The following is a 16326-nucleotide window of genomic DNA, read 5'->3' as shown; positions in this document are numbered from 1 at the left end:
TTTTATAAAACTAGTTACTTTTATTAAAAATTAAAACTACAAATGAACTGAACTGCATTAATTAAAGAATGTTGGTGCAAACATAACATCTATAAGCACATTGCACAGCAGTAGTCTGTCGGTTGGTGGGAATTTAACACAGACTTGGTGGTACCACCAGTTGCATCTGTCACATGCGATCTGTAAATTAAAAAATCAAAATGGTCAAATAACAACATAAAGAATATTTTTAGTTCCTCATTTGTTTACTAAAGCTGATATTGGGTTTTGTCAACATAAGGCTTATTCTTAATCATCAATATTTGTTTAGTATTCATTTTTTGAGAAGGCAACATTATGTTGCAAATAATCAGTAGGATAATATTTGAGGAGAATAGAGAGGGGATGAATATTGTGGCAGGCTGGAAACCCATATTGCCCAAAAATGCATCCCTGTGCTAACATGGAGAAATAAATAGTTTTTTTGTGAAATAAATTATTCTACACAATCATAGTAGTTCCATGAAATGCTGGTATAAGTTTTAAATCACTATAATAATGTTTAAGGAGAATAGAGAAGGGATGCATATTGTGGCAGGCTGGAAATTTTGCCCAAAAAGGCATCCCTGTGCTAATTTGAAGAATTAAAGAGTTAAGAGTGAAATACCTTTTCCTACATAATGAGAGTAGCTCCAAGAACTGCTGGTATAAGTTTTATATGAATAGGATAATAGTTGAGGAAAATAGAGAGGTGATGCATATTTTGGCAGGCTGGAGATCCATATTGCCCAAAAACGCATCCCTGTGCCAACTTTGAGAAATAGAGTTAAGAGTGAAATAACTTTTTCTACACAATCATAGTAGTTCCAAGAACTGCTGGTATAAGTTTTATATCGATAGGATCATATTTGAGGGGAATAGAGAGGGGATGCATATTGTGGCAGGCTCAAAATCTATGTTGACAAAACATGCATCCCTGTGCTAATTGGGGGAAATAAAGAGCTGAAAGGATTTAATCTCTTCTACGTAATGACACTTTTACGTTCTCTGAGCTAATGCTATAAGTTTCATATCAACAAGACGGATGCAAATATTTTCAGGCTCATAAATTAAGTTGCATTTCCTCCTACATTAACAGACCAGAAAGTTAAGCATGATGTAAAATGTTCTACATAATGGCCTTCTGTTTTGTAATGCTTTTGAGCTATTATGGTATCAAAAGACAAAGCAGAGAATTTCAAACCATTTGCGGAGAACGTTTACAACACACGGACTGAAAAAAAAGTTCGACTCATATGTGTCAATAAAGGTGTAAAACACGTATTTAATTCAAGTAATTTGCGAAATAAAACCCACCGTATTAGGGATTACATGGTTAAGAAACGTGATAATGTTACAAATATCTTTAAAATTTCCTCTTCGGTCATATTTTTGTCCGTTTTCTCGTCAATATGCGAGACCTTAGAACGATGCGCGCTCCCGCGACAAGGGATGCAAATTTGGGCAGGAGTGCGTTTCTGGGCATAACACCTGTAACCCACGTGATAGCTGAGCTGTGACGTAAAATGGGCATTAGCCAATGAAAAGCGGACCCTGTGATAAGGTCAATTACTCCGCTTAGTCAGAAGCAGCCACTCAGAACTAGCAGTAATCAGCTAGCCGCCATGCTATCAGGAAGTTCTCATTCAGTAACTCAGGATTGTTTATTGTAACAATCCTGAGTTGTTACAATAACAACTCAGGATTGAGTTGTTATTAATCCCCTGGATAATTAGTCCGGGGGATTAATTATTATATAATTAATTATTATACAATTAATTAATTATATAATTAATTGTATATTGATTAAAATAATATATTAATATTCATATTAAGACTGCTATTATTATTAACAAATAATGGCAATAATAATGTTAAAATACAACTTTATTAAATTGCTAATGCTATTATTATCAACAGTGATAATTTTCAATATAATAAATAATAATTATTTGATTATTATTTATTATATTTATTAACAATTATTTTTATTATTATAATTACTACTAATAATAATAATTAATATTATTATAAACAACTTTATATTATATTATAAAGTTGTTTAATAATAATTATTATTATAATATAATTAATAATTATTATAATTAACAATTATTATACAATTATACAATTATTATGGCCAGTTTGCTGGCCTATCAGTTTTAAGGAAACTAATGGGCTAGTTTCCATACTTAAAACTTTTGTCAAACACCTTCCCCAGCCGGGGAAGTTTTCTCTTTGAGAATGGTCAAATCGTTCTCGAGGCCAGATCTCTTTTTGTGGGTCGGGTCTTGTAAACTCCCACAATGGCCTGATGAGCCCATCAGGCCAGCAAACTTTCCCATCCGGGAAAGTCTTTTTTTTATCACCAATTTCCTAATTGGTGATAAAGATTCTTCTTTCAGAATGGCCAAATCGTTCTTGAGGCCAGATCTCTCTTCGTGGGTCGGGTCTTGTAAACTCCCACAATGGCCTGATGAGCCCATCAGGCCAGCAAACTTTCCCAGCCGGGAAAGTTTACTGTTCTTTTAGACCCAGACTTTTAGATGGGTCAAATCGTTCCCTAAGCCAGATCTCTTTTGGGTACGATCTTCAAAAGTCTTCAAAAGAGTTTTTACACTCAGTAGTCTTTTTTTCATCACCAACTTCCCCAGCCGGGGAAGTTTTCTCTTTGAGAATGGCCAAATTGTTCTCGAGGCTAGATCTCTTTTTGTGGGTCGGGTCTTGTAAACTCCCACAATGGCCTGATGAGCCCATCAGGCCAGCAAACTTTCCCATCCGGGAAAGTCTTTTTTTTATCACCAATTTCCTAATTGGTGATAAAGTTTCTTCTTTGAGAATGGCCAAATCGTTCTTGAGGCCAGATCTCTCTTCGTGGGTCGGGTCTTGTAAACTCCCACAATGGCTGGGAAAGTTTGCTGTTCGATACTTAAAACCTTTGTCAAACACCTTGCAAAAATCTTAACAAGCTGTCAGTTAAGATAATGCAGGATATTTTCGCTCATATTTTACGTAGCCTATGTCAGTAGGTCTTCGTACACCGTAGATGTTCTGTTCTTTTGCTCTTCTCTGTAGCACACAGGTGAGGGTTTCAGAGTCCTTTCTCTTCTCAAGCATCAAACTTTTCAAAGCTTGCTCTCTGTACTTGGCCAATTCAGCCTGAAGGACAGATCTCTTTAGGGTAAGGTCTTCCAAAGTCGCTTTTGTTAGCGCAGACGTTGAGTTTTTACACTCAGCAGTCTCACAGCAAACTTTCCCAGCCGGGAAAGTTTGCTGTGAGTTTTCCGTGGTTTTATTCCTTGTCGATGAAGGATTGAATAGATAGTCATCGAACTCATCATACTCAGTCGTATCGTTCTTATGACTGGTTATCTCGAATGTGCAAACTTTCCCAGCCGGGAAAGTTTGCTGTGAGTTCTCCATGGTTTTATTCCTTGTTGATGAAGGATTGAATAGATAGTCATCGAACTCATCGAACTCAGTCGTGTCGTCCTTATGACTAGTTATCTCGAAAGTGATTCTTGGAAGCAGTGTGTTAAAAACATTCCTCATTCCAGTGTTGATTAAATATGCAGCACCGAAAGTGAGGGGAGACAACAAAACCTGCGCCATACTTAAAATCTTGGTCAAACACGTTGCAAAGAGTCAATGAACTGCTTTGAAATGACCTCCTGTTTTGAGATCCAAGCATTTAGAACCTCAGATGTTCTTTCATCTATGACATAGATCTATGTGAGGTCATAGCTACAACGAGTCACTGTAGTTCTGGGGGAATGTCTTGCTTCTGATCGTTGCTATGGAAACGGTCAGATCAGTTCTGCATAACTTAAGCTATTAATCCTTTTAACTGCATCACTTAATCATTTTAGGCGCCATGACGAACTTCAGAAAGGTATAGTTCAGGAGGCTGGGGATTAAAACAGGGATTTTAATGGTTAAATATTAAGTTTAGAATGACAATGGTATAATAAAACCATTAATTTAAGTAGGATTTTTCAGCAATCTATCAAGTTTAAAATTTTGAATTATACTTAAGAATATCTTAAAAGTAAAATTAAATGTAACTTACAAACATTTGCTGCTGCTGTTGTAAAATGTGACAAGAAATGTTGCCTGCTTGGAGAAGAGCTGCAAATAAATAATTTTGGTTTAATATTTTTTAGAGCTGAAACGATTCCTCGAGTGATTCGAGTACCTCGATTATTAAAATTTCTCGAGGCAAACTGATCTGCCTCGAAGCCTCGTTATATTATGTTTTATTATTTAGCGCACCGTGTTCCAGCCGGGTTATTACTTGCGTTTCACAGCACTCTCACTTCCGCCTGAGTTGTTGAGGAAAGCTAACTGTTAACTATAGTCCGGAAAAAAGCTAACTATTTTCCAGACTATAAACCGCAGATATCTCTGCCGCTCCAGGTTTTCCACAGCGATGCAGCAGCAGAGGAGGGCGGACACCCAACATTTGAGTCACAACAGGTCAATTGATTATCACATTTATTATGGTTGAAAAAGAAAAAGCTGCCAAGATTAGATTTAACAGAACTGAATACGGTAGTTTCCGAATGGTAACTGTAACAGTAAAAGTACTGATCCTTCTGTCTGCTACTAGCATGTGCTAAATGAAAATAGGCGCTTTCTCCTTCTTCTTTAGATTTCAACAGCAGCTTGCATCCATTATTGTTGCACTACTGCCATCTACTGGATCCTAATATCTATGCCTAAAATTCTCATAATGATCCCAGTATTATTTAAAAAAAAAAATAAATCTTCTTTTTTCCCTCAATGCGATTTAACTGATCAACAACATTCTCAAATTTCAATTCCCTATTAAAACCAAATTCTGTTTTAATGAGCGCTTTCTTCTTTTATTTCCAATTTTGACTTCCAATGATTCACTTCCTGCTAAAGAGCCCCCTGGTGGTTGAAGAAAAATCCACATATAAACTGCTTATAGTACGGAAAATACGGTATATATATGAAAAAAAAAACAGAATGCTCTCTGGTATTGTTCAGGGGGCCGGACCAAATATGGAGGCGGGCCGTAGTTTGGGGACCACTGCTATAGATGATCTGAAACCCTGAGCTTCAGTAAGCTCTCATGGTATTATGGTAGTTTGTAAGAAACCAGAAGGTACGTTTTTAATGCGAGACTAAAGCAAGTTGTAATGATGTTGTCAAGTTCCACTCAGACAGTGATGGTTTTGCTGACAGCAGATCTTCAATTTTAGTAAAAAAAAAAAAAAGGCAGAACTGTCTCCTTCCTCTCAACTCTTGACTCCCACCGCCCTTCCTGCTCTCCCTCCGCTCTGTCTGTTGTTTCATATTCACAAGGCAGGATCTGCAGAGTGGTGGATGTCAGACTGAAGAGGACAGCTGTCAGTCTTCCTAGGCCATGTTTCCATTGCTCTTCCTCTGTCATTACTTCATTTACCATTCCCGTCTCTCAATCTGTCTCTCTTTGTTGTGTTTTGCTCCTCTCACCTCTCATAACTCCAGCTTTTTCAAACTTTCCCCTCAACACTTAAGACGTTTAATGCTCATCAAAGAGGAAGTAGACTTTATTTTGAAGCTTCGTCTTGACAACTTATCTGAATTAATGGGGTTTAATTTACATAATTGTTTTGTTTAACTGACTAGACCAGCGGTTAGTTTTAGCAGCTTTAAGCCAACAAGGATTGGAAATTTAACAGGACAGGGAACACATTAACATTCCCTTGTGATTACCAGAACAGGTTTCTTTTAACATTAGTATGAATTCATTTGTATTGCCGGTGCAGAGCTTTTGCTTTTAACCCAATTATTTACTCAAACTGTGCGCGGCAATCACTAATGCAAAACACAAATGTTTGTACCATGTCAATGCTATCTGGAATAAAAGTTGGAAATTATAGCCTGGTTTATTTCTTTTCAGGTCACTGGAGTTCTTTTTTCCCCCAAGACAAGTTTATTCTGGTTTGTGCGTATAAAGAAGCTCTTTTTTCCCCACAAAAAAAGTAATATTGATCCCAACATAACATAAGTGTGCTATTGAACCAGGGGTAGGAACGGCCTTAGTCCACCAATAAAATCGTTGTGGGCGCCACGTTTGAAACTGCAAAGTTTAGTTTAATTTTTTATCAATCTTTGTCAGAAACACGTGTTAGATGACCTGAAACGTGTCAGGATCCCCCAAATATAAAAAATAATAAATAGATGGAATCTGTGAGAGCCAAAAACCTTTCCATGGGACAGCATCCACAGTGTGTCCTGGAACCTGGAAGTTTATTCAAGCTGCGTTTTGAAAACTTGTAGCGACATGAAATCAGAAATCAATGGGGTAAACACCACGTCTTTCTCTGCTCCTGTTCCTGGTCACTACCATCAAACTCACTGACAAATGTCACAAAGCGCTACAAGAGAGGAATGTGGTCTCTCTGTATCTGCTGGGTCAGTGTTTATATAAGATCAGACAAACTGAAATAAATCTACAGAGGGACTTACTCTTTAGTGTCGTGGGTGACTTGGAGGCTTATATGCTGCATGGTGCTCTTCAGCTGGAAAACAAAAACAATAAAGTTAATTTAGTGGAACAGTTGGTTAACATGGCCAAAGAAGTAATAAGTAAAGAACAGGATAATTAAGGTCAGAATGTTTGTATAACAACAACAGACAATGATAGCAAAAAGAAAACACAAACATAAACATAAAGATGAAAAAAGATAGATTTTATTTTCACTGCCATATGCACTTTTTGTAGAGCTCAAAATGTGGTAAATACATGATAATCAAAGTACCATTTGTATTTTGTAAAAATAAAACATGAACACGCGTTGCATTGGAAGCATTTCCTATAAATTCAATCTTCCGTAAAGACAGCCCGACTCTTTTTAGTCAGTGAACTTCAATTTTTTTTTAACCCTATTTTTCTGGAGGAATAACAGCTGCCCAATAATTAGGCACACATTGATGCTTGTTGTTCTCCACGGGCCACATCCTCCTTTATTACACAAGCACACATCACCTGATATGCCTAATAAATCTAGTAAGTTTTCCACTTTATACAGCTTGAGTTAGGAGATTTTATAGTACACAATATAATGATGATATGGTCAAAATCCTATCGTACCGCTCCTGATAATAGTGCAAAAAGTGGTGTTTTCCACTCTAGACAATAAGTTAGCACGTTTATTGACAACACAGTTCCACATTAGCGTAGCACTCCTGAGAGAAGAAGTACGGGAAGAAGCGAATAGAGCACCATTATCCACTTGATCCCTCCAACAACCCATCAGCCAGAAGAGAGAGGAAAATTGACCAGAGCAGGCCATTTGCTAGTGCACGCACACCGAGCTGGCTTCAAATAAACACGATTTAAATTCTGCTGTTCGTCTTCATTACACCCCGTTTCCTTTCTTCATTTCCAAACGACGGAGGACTCCCCTCGCAGCTGCACCCAAGCGTGAGTTTAGCCTAACTAAACCCGGCAACGCTGCAAGATTGGCGATGAGAGGCGACTCTCGACACACGGATAAAACCGGCAACAGATAGCGTGCCTCCTGTCAATATACGCTCATACTATTATTGTGTTTACCCTGCGCCGGGACAACGGTAATGGATCCCAGCGTTTCCCTCTCCATTACCCCGCCTGAACACATTTTAGTGATTTCACTGACGGAATGGAGCGTCAGCGCCGAAAGGTCCAATTAAACCATATTCAGGGTGCCGCAAACACAGTTATCTGCACTGTAAATAATCAAAGTGCTTTTAGCCCGTTCGTAGCAGGCTTCAGAGCTAAATGAGCCGCGGTAAATTGAATGAACAGAAAATGTGTTTGTTTGTTTGTTCCCAGTGATTAATGAGGACTAATTTGCATCCATTTCCTTGATTTTGAGGTCAAGTACAAGTAGATGCATCACAGACAGCCAAGTGATGATAATTAATCCATATTAAGCAGCATGTTGGATCCCCGGTAAGTCGCTGCGCTGGGTTCCTCTGTTTGTGTGGCTGAGGGGAAATTGATTGATAAACTCAAATTATTTACTAAGTGGCTACAAATCTTGACTGTTGTGGAGGAGAGATTTGTTTTTTATTTTAATTCTAGTTCCTTCTAAACACAAAGCAGTATTGGAAAAAAAACAAAATAACTACTGCCATTATGACTTAATGAAAAGAAAAATGTAATTTAAACACATAACTCAGTCATGACCCAGATTGCTTGTTTGTTGGATGAATCTTCTTCCCACATTCACATTTATTCTGGATCTAAAACGACGTCCCAGTAAAAAAGAAACCAAACATTTCCTGTTGTAAGCTCTCTTCTGTGTTGTAAAGCTTTTTAAACGCACCCCTGTCACCTGAAGAGGACCGACATTTAAGGGGAGTACTAGACCCTTCGTCAGACGTACACTCGGTGGTCCTATACATCGATTTTAGCCAAGTAAGCGTCGACAAAAAGGGTTGAAACTGCAGGATCAACACCTCTGGTTATAACGCCATCTGATGAGGTTTCTGTAAATTGGTCACCCTCACACTGAAGGAGTCACACAAGCTTTTGTTTGAGGAATTATAATCTAGATGAGTCTGTATTAGGTGTGAGGATTAGCCATGAATGAGAGCCATGTTGTTTTTGGACTTTTCACATTCAATGACAGTTTCAAGGCCCATAATGGAAATTTTTAGCAGAGAATCGTACAATGACAAACATTTAGGCGTTTGCTACAAATGACAGAACAGTCTTTCCTACATATGTGTTTGTTGCTTTGGGCTCCTTTTGATTTTACATAGCCTAGGAAAAAAAAACAACAACTAAGCTTTAAAGTATTTCTAAGCGATAGACCACAGGAAAGAACTGGGGTGTAACTCTTACCACATTTGTGGATGTAAAGATTGATAATTGTACTCATTATTCATTATGAAATTAATCCCAGTGTTGATTCCAGCTGGGCTGAATGGAGACTGGATTTATGTACAGATTTTGAACTGGTTGTCCTTCAGACTGAAGGTTGTTGAAAACAAATTGTAAAATATACACATTTATTTTATGACATATAGTCCTATATTAAGGATAATTATAATATAGTATATGCTTTTTTTGACAAATACATATAAGCAGACTATACTATATAATAAGCCATGCAGCTGAAAGTGTGTGCAGAGAGCATTAAAAATGGAGAGCTACATACAACATTGTCACTAGTGATTATTGTCTAACACTAAATTACTTTTTTCCTTTTCATTATTTTTTCATTTTCTCTTGTTCAGATGATCCATTTCCTCTGAAACCACTGAAACAGAAGTACCTACTTAAGGGTTTCTACGGGGTTTACTGTTAACAACTATCTTTATCTTTCACTGCATCCATTTCTTGGACAGAAAAGACCAACTGAATACATTAAAGAGGGAAAGATGAACATGGAGGAAAGGAGGTGGGAGCAGCTGCACGAATGAAAGAACATTGAGCCTAGCGTTAGGGGGTCATAACGCTTCTCGCTTTGGTGGTTCTAGTCAATCGGTTAAAGGTGGCTGTGTGTTGATTGACAGATTCACACAATCAGAGAAAGCTTTAAGAACAGGAGCAAAGGAAGAAGGATAAATCCCATCACTTAGTGACATGGCTGCTATCTTAACCATCATGAATGTAGATGGACTGTGGATGAGACAATCTGCCCTTTTCCCCCTTTACATCCAATCTCCGGATGGACTTATGTGAGAGTTATAAGGAGACGCTGTGACTTTAAACATGCAACGGGTAAAAAAAAAAAAAGCAATTCTTTTTTTTAATGCGAGTTATTATCTGCCGTACTGTAAATCAAATCCCTACCGTGTATTATAATGTATGAACAAGAGCGTATGATCCGTATAGGGAGTTGATTGAATCCATGCCGCTAAGACGGATGGAGACCTTGGATCGCCCTACGGTCGGATATCAGTTTCTAAAGTCTAAATCACGGTTAAGCTCCAGATGCTCACAAGGTAACCGGGTCAATTATATATCACAGTAATATTTTTCTTTCCTCAATCATCTTTGCTTCACCTAGCCACACCTCCGCTGGCCTACAGCTGATCGTAAACTAAACTTAACTTTTCTAGGGTGTTACCATCACAACGCAAACCGCATATTTAGTTCGGCCCAAAATGCCACAAGATTCTGGAAAAAGTCAGGAAAGAAAAACCCATGTAGGGCAACTGAATGGAATCACATTGACATTTATAGATACATTACATGAATTTCAATGGAAAAGCCACACGAAGGAAAAGCACCATAAGGACGGAAGGAGAAGCATTCCCATAGTCAAGAGGCTAAATCCAAACGCCCAACTCTACAATCTAAAATGTGGTTGAAGCATAAAAACATTTAAAAAGGTGTAAGGGATTTGAACACTTTTGTGAAGAAACTGTAAGCGACAACAGCTTTTACATACGTGTCATAAAATCCACCCGAGGCTGGTAAAAAGAGTTGGTCCAACTTTCTCGACCTCAGTGGGCTTGTAAACATCGATCGGGTGAATTATTTATTGACGGCACATTGGTTTCAAACTGTTTACAGGCCACAAACAGCTATAGTGTACTTAATAAAAAACTTTTCTACTAGAGAGGTCCGATCAGTGAAACCCAAAGGAGACTAATTCTTCTCACACAGAGGACATTAGATCACAAGCTTTTAGTCACACTATAAAACCACAAATCCGGTCAAATCCAGCCGATTCCCTCGAGTTAGCATCCGCTGAGAAAGATTATACCACAGCTTCCCTGGGTGGAGGGGACAGCGTATAAAAAAAAAAAAAAACATCAGCCAAAGTGACCTCTGGTTGGATTAGTGTCTTCTGGTCTAGTAAGGCGCCTTCTCCAAAGTCTTTTTCTAATTTTCCTACATTTCCCCTCAGATGTACACAAACAATTCTCCTGCGACAAAACACCCGCTACTTTCACCTTATTTTCAGTTTGTTTGTTTTTTTCACACAGTATTATTCTCCAGCCTAGCCTTCTATCTACAGTGTAATTACTGATAACCCACAGGAACGCAGCGGCCCTGGATTTTAGATGCAGCGAAGAGACAGAGATTAAATTTAATCCAGCTATACTTTGCAAAGGTGACCTTTCTGCAAGATTGTTTCATTTTTTTGTTGCCCAGTGATGCAACTGGATTAGAGAATTATTGAAGCAGATCGAGGAAATTGTCAGTAAAATCTCCTTTAACCTATTTGTTTGTTTACTATTTTGTTTATTTTTAGGCCTTGAAGGCAAAAAAGGAGCTCAGCTAACATCTTCCTTGTCCGCTTTTTAACTCAATAGAAGCAGGTCAGATCGGGGAAAGAAATTCACTACCAACAGCGAGAGAGAGAAGCTCCCTCAGGGGATCTACCATCTGTCACTCCAAGTCATTTGCACCTGCTGCCGCGGTGGCATTTCCTGTCGAAGACAACCTTATGCTTGAAGTTAGACTAAAAGAGCAGTTTGTATGCCAAGTGAGCCCACGAGTTACTAATCTGATCGGCAACATGTCCGCCTCCGCCCTTCACGTCGCTAACAATTAAGAAGTTAAGAGGTTACCGTTTTTCCCTCTTCATACAGACGGGAACACTTCCCAGTTTGTATAACGCACACGAAGCTGCGTTATCTGCAGACACGCTGGCACACAGTCGTCATGTTATATCTCTAAGATGTGTTACTGTCGGTATCTCCATAGCGACAAACAAAACAGGCTATGTTGCTGAGGCACCACTTAGAATAATCGCAATACACCATCGGTGGCGCACTCCGGCAGCAAACCCAGAGAGATTCGGAAAGCCCGAGACGAACAAAAACACTGGCTTAAGATCACGGATGAGACACTGACAGGATGGGATGATTAAAACTCGTATTGTTTGAATAATTTTGTGAGTCTTATTTCCTTTGGAAAGAAAGCTGCAAAGGATATAAAATAAACAACTGTATTTCTTGTGCTTGTTTTACAGCACTTGGGTCAACTGTGCTGTTTTTGAAGTACTTCATAATGACGCTGGAATGGGATGGACAAAGCAAAAAGATTTTTGCTCTGGCAAGACAGTCGGTACAAATATAGACTGTAAGCGAAGGTTTAGTTTGAAGCATAGAAATACTTTTACAAGAAGCAGCAACTGGCTAAGCTGACCGACTTCTTTCAAATATCTGTTAAATTGAGTCTCTGCAGTGGAAAGTCAGTCCTACGGTGAGACTTACCAATAAATTGCGTGTGCGGTGGTAAGGCTGAATGATCGGTAAGCCCAGGGGTGTCACCCACTCCACTGTGTGGCCACACTTGGAGATGAGCCTGGCACTTTCTGTCAGCCAGTCCTGCAACAGAACGACACCAACAATGGTAAAAATACAAACAAACAAAAAAAAAAAATAAAAATAGAGGACACATACTGATGAGTAAACTCAGAGGACTTTCAGTACCCGGCATCCGCTAAATATTTGCCATGCGCATATGGTCGTATCCATGCTTGCATGTGCGTGTTTGTGTATGTAGACGTGCTCAAATCACTGAGTTCACTGAGATAAAGCTTTCATGGTCTGCTGGATCAAAATTTAATAAATCGGGCCCATAAATAGATCCTCTGGTACATTTTCAACCACAGAACACAGAAACGTCAGCCAGCTGCTGCGTCAAGAAACGATCTTTGGCTTTCAGCCCTAAATCTGCTGTTCTGCTTTAAAGAGAGGCCAACAACTGTGGCGGTGTTGTTGTGGAACAGGTCAGAAGCTGTTGCTCGCTACAAAACCTGCAGCAATCCTGTCTGCATAAGTGTCTGAAGCCATTTTCCAAAGAAGAAAGCTTTACTGCCTCACCACAGAGACGCACGCAAACAGAAAGATTTGTGCTACAACAAACAAGTAGAACTTTACACTTGAAGCAACTCAAGTGTCTCAGCAAAAGAAAGTATGTGAAGCAAAGACACTAAAGTAAAAGTCAGTAAATTGCAGGCTAAAGGATAATGAATGAGGACCGGACACATGGTCAAAGCAGGATCAAACTCATTTTCTTTACATTTGTAAAGATCACAAATGTCATCTTCCTAACTTTTATGTGAGTGATATTAAACTCATAAATCTTGTACAGTATATGACAAAGTACATACTGTTGGTTGGCAACAAAAAATGTCGGGATTTATTTATTTATTTTTGTTCAAGGTTTGATGTGAAAATAAATAAGGGGGAAAAAAACAACAACACATTTCAATATTTGACCCCCACATCTATGATCACAAACAATTTGTACCAGAGGATCTATTTATGGGACAAACCAACTAAATCCAAAACATGAAATTGTTATTTTCACTCACCATCTTCATTTTAATGAAACATTTAATGAAACATTACCTAAATCAATTGAGTTTTTGAATATGAAGGTGCCAATGCTAGGATTTAAATTTAGGATCAATTTTAAAATTAATGTTGAGTTAGTTTCTCAATGAAAATTGAGACATATTAAGCAGCAAATGTAAGATCTGACAAGGTCTAAATAAGGCTCCCAACCAAGAGGTAACAATGTTTGCAGTATTTATAGCAGTTCACAATATAAGTGCTGATTAAGTCCTCCAAACTGCATAAATTTAAGATGAATGCATGTTTTGTGTAACTTTTCAGCTAAATGTAAACTTTCTAATGAATAAAGCAGTTTTTGTGTTCTTGAGTAATCCAAGTAACACCTTAGGAAAAAACTCCTCATAGCACAGCTAGGTGCACTTTGCAGTTTATGTAAACCAATCATCTCAAGAATTAATTAAGCAATGAGTAAGAACATTGCTCAGAACAACGTCGAAAAATGAAGTTTTTAAACCAGGTCAATCAACAGTGGACCCTGATTGTAATGTCTCCCATAGCAACACATTATGCGTCGACATGTCTTCTCAAGAAGACCCTCATTTACAAAATCCTCATGTCAATCTCTCTGAGCAGCCGGAGGATGTGCTACATCAAGCCTCATCCACATGGGATTTAACTTGTAGCGCCTCAGGACCTTCGAGATCCACTGCAACTACGTGACTTAGAAAGGCGGACGGCGGCTTTATTTATCTTTTGTCTTTTTCAGTGAGGGAAAACAGACGGAGGCACAATGTCTAACAATTGTTAGACTATTAGAGTAAAATACCAGTTAAACGTTTGCATGGTTGAAACTGGCTCACCTGAATCTCTCTGGTTCCCGTAAACATCTCCTTTAGGCCACTGAACACCAGGCGCGCAAGGTAATGTGATGCGTCCCACACATGGTCCTGAAACGCAAGAAAATAACATCCTCTTGTTTACGCTGTATGTAAATAATTGATGAAATTATTATTACTTTTTTTTTTGGCTCTTAGTTACTATTATTGTTTAACTTAATGTAGCAAATCCAAAGTGTAATGGAAATGATGGATATAAATTGCAGGACATTGGATTGCATTTATCCTCATATTACAGGAACATGATCTCCACAGTAGGTGCTACCTCCTGCTCAAAGCACATCCCCACCGTAATCAGTCACAATTATAGGCCCACCCAATTCCCTGCTAAAACCAATACAGGATGTTAAGCAGAAGTCATTTAGAGCACTGCTGTGAGGTTTATGTGCTGGGAGGCGTTCTGCTGGTGCCCTCGATGTGAAATGCGTCATTTCCTTCAAGTATTTTTAAGATTAAGTTAACTGTAGGACATAATAAGCACTGAATGTTCTACAGACAACCATGTGTGTAATTATTTACATGAAGTCCTTTTATGTCCAAAGAATAGTGGTCCTGAACTAAAAAAAAAAAAACAGATTTAACGTAAATATATAGACACAATATCAAGCGGATGAATTGCTGGATGAAAATCTTAAACATCTGAAGTGCATAAATGTGGAAAACAACGCGTCCGACTCGTTTTGGCAAGATTTGATTTGTTCATTTCTGGCCTCACAACTGCCCTGGATCAGTAAACAACAGCCGCAACATGTTTGCACTCAGCAGACATTCGCTGCACTGTTCAGATTATGACGGCAGTCACTCTGCATAACCATGTCAGAACGAACGAATGAACGGAAAAACCTGGAAACAAATGTTTTTTTTCTACTCTTATTTGATGCATTTCCATATTTTCCAGACAACACAGACACATCAAAGCAATTATCAAAAAAAAAAAAAATATTCCTACTTATAGGACCTGGTTAAAACAAGATCATTTGCTTGTTTTCTTTGTTGAACATGAACCATACATATGAGCATTAATCTCAAATGGAAAATATGCTTTATAACAGATTAATTAATTGCAAAGCCTCAAATGAATTAAATTGATTTAATTAAATTGAGTCCCACAACTAATTTTATGGCTGTTCAGATCACAATGACAAAAACGATTCAAGGTGCAATAATGTTCCTTGTGCAAGTAAGAAAACCTGGGAGGAAAAAGGAGACCCTCATTGTGACATCATTGATTAAAGGTTAAAAATACAAGTGAACAGTGTGTTCGCACATCACCAGCTCAACCACTGCTGTACCTTGGGAAACTCATCAATCTCCTTTAGCCTCTTCTCTATCTGCAGACGCCCTCCGTAACGAGTGACTCCGTACACCACGGTCATCACCGTCTGTTTGACCACCTTCCTGCTGATGAAGCCCTCCAGAACCTGGGCGATCTTCAGGCCTTTTGCAGCATCCCGAGTTCGCAGCTCTTCGACCTGAAGCACATTTTTTTTGGAGATAGAAAAAGGTCTTCTGTATCAGTCAAGCTATTTGAGAATATAGTGCATTGCTAAAGATGAAATATGTTAACCCTTTGTCTTACTACAAACTCAAGCTTCAATGGAGTTAATTGGGATTTAATAAAAGGAACATAGCGGATGCATTAGATGCATCTTAATCCCCGGATAATCCACATATTTGCACATCTGCATTGCAAGAGAACACCAGGTAATGATATTTAAAGAGATCACACTAAAATCCTGCTCAATGTCTCTCGTTATTGTTTATGTTTGGGAAATGGTCAACTCTAAAATATTTCATATATTCACAATATTTCACAAACACATCCTACCATCTGAGATGCACAGCGCTGAAAAATTGATTAATGGATTTAGAACCCCATGCATAAAACTGCTACATCCTAAGTCCACAAAGTAATACCATAGCAGATCCTTCCTTCCAGCTGCTGTAAAACTATAACCATCACTGCTCCAAACTCAAGAAGTTTATATTAGTTTATATAGCCTCTGCTTCTTAGAGGAGCAGAGGCTTGTCCTTGGTTCAGTTCAAATCATGTTGTTCTGAAATGCCAGAAAGTCACAACTGGGACCAATTTAAGTGTTTCTGCAACCTGGGTGCTTTCATGCATGCACACACATAAACTTTAAAA

General features: G+C 38.4%; 1 protein-coding gene across 1 annotated transcript in view; it reads right to left on the bottom strand.

Annotated features, from left to right (window-relative positions):
• The window catches only part of polrmt (polymerase (RNA) mitochondrial (DNA directed)), a 51650-nt gene that overhangs the window by 14709 nt on the left and 20615 nt on the right, over nucleotides 1-16326 (bottom strand). Inside the window, exons 13-16 of the mRNA XM_008407210.3 lie at nucleotides 15473-15652; nucleotides 14145-14231; nucleotides 12196-12309; nucleotides 6499-6551 (exon numbers count right to left, since the gene is read on the bottom strand). Of these exons, the coding sequence (XP_008405432.2) occupies nucleotides 6499-6551; nucleotides 12196-12309; nucleotides 14145-14231; nucleotides 15473-15652 (434 nt within the window). The remainder of the gene's footprint in view (nucleotides 1-6498; nucleotides 6552-12195; nucleotides 12310-14144; nucleotides 14232-15472; nucleotides 15653-16326) is intronic.

The sequence above is a fragment of the Poecilia reticulata genome, chromosome 4 (genome assembly GCF_904066995.2).
Source record: "Poecilia reticulata chromosome 4, P_reticulata-male-v2, whole genome shotgun sequence".
Classification (NCBI taxonomy): domain Eukaryota; kingdom Metazoa; phylum Chordata; class Actinopteri; order Cyprinodontiformes; family Poeciliidae; genus Poecilia; species Poecilia reticulata.
This window is presented reverse-complemented; position numbering and strand designations above follow the sequence as displayed.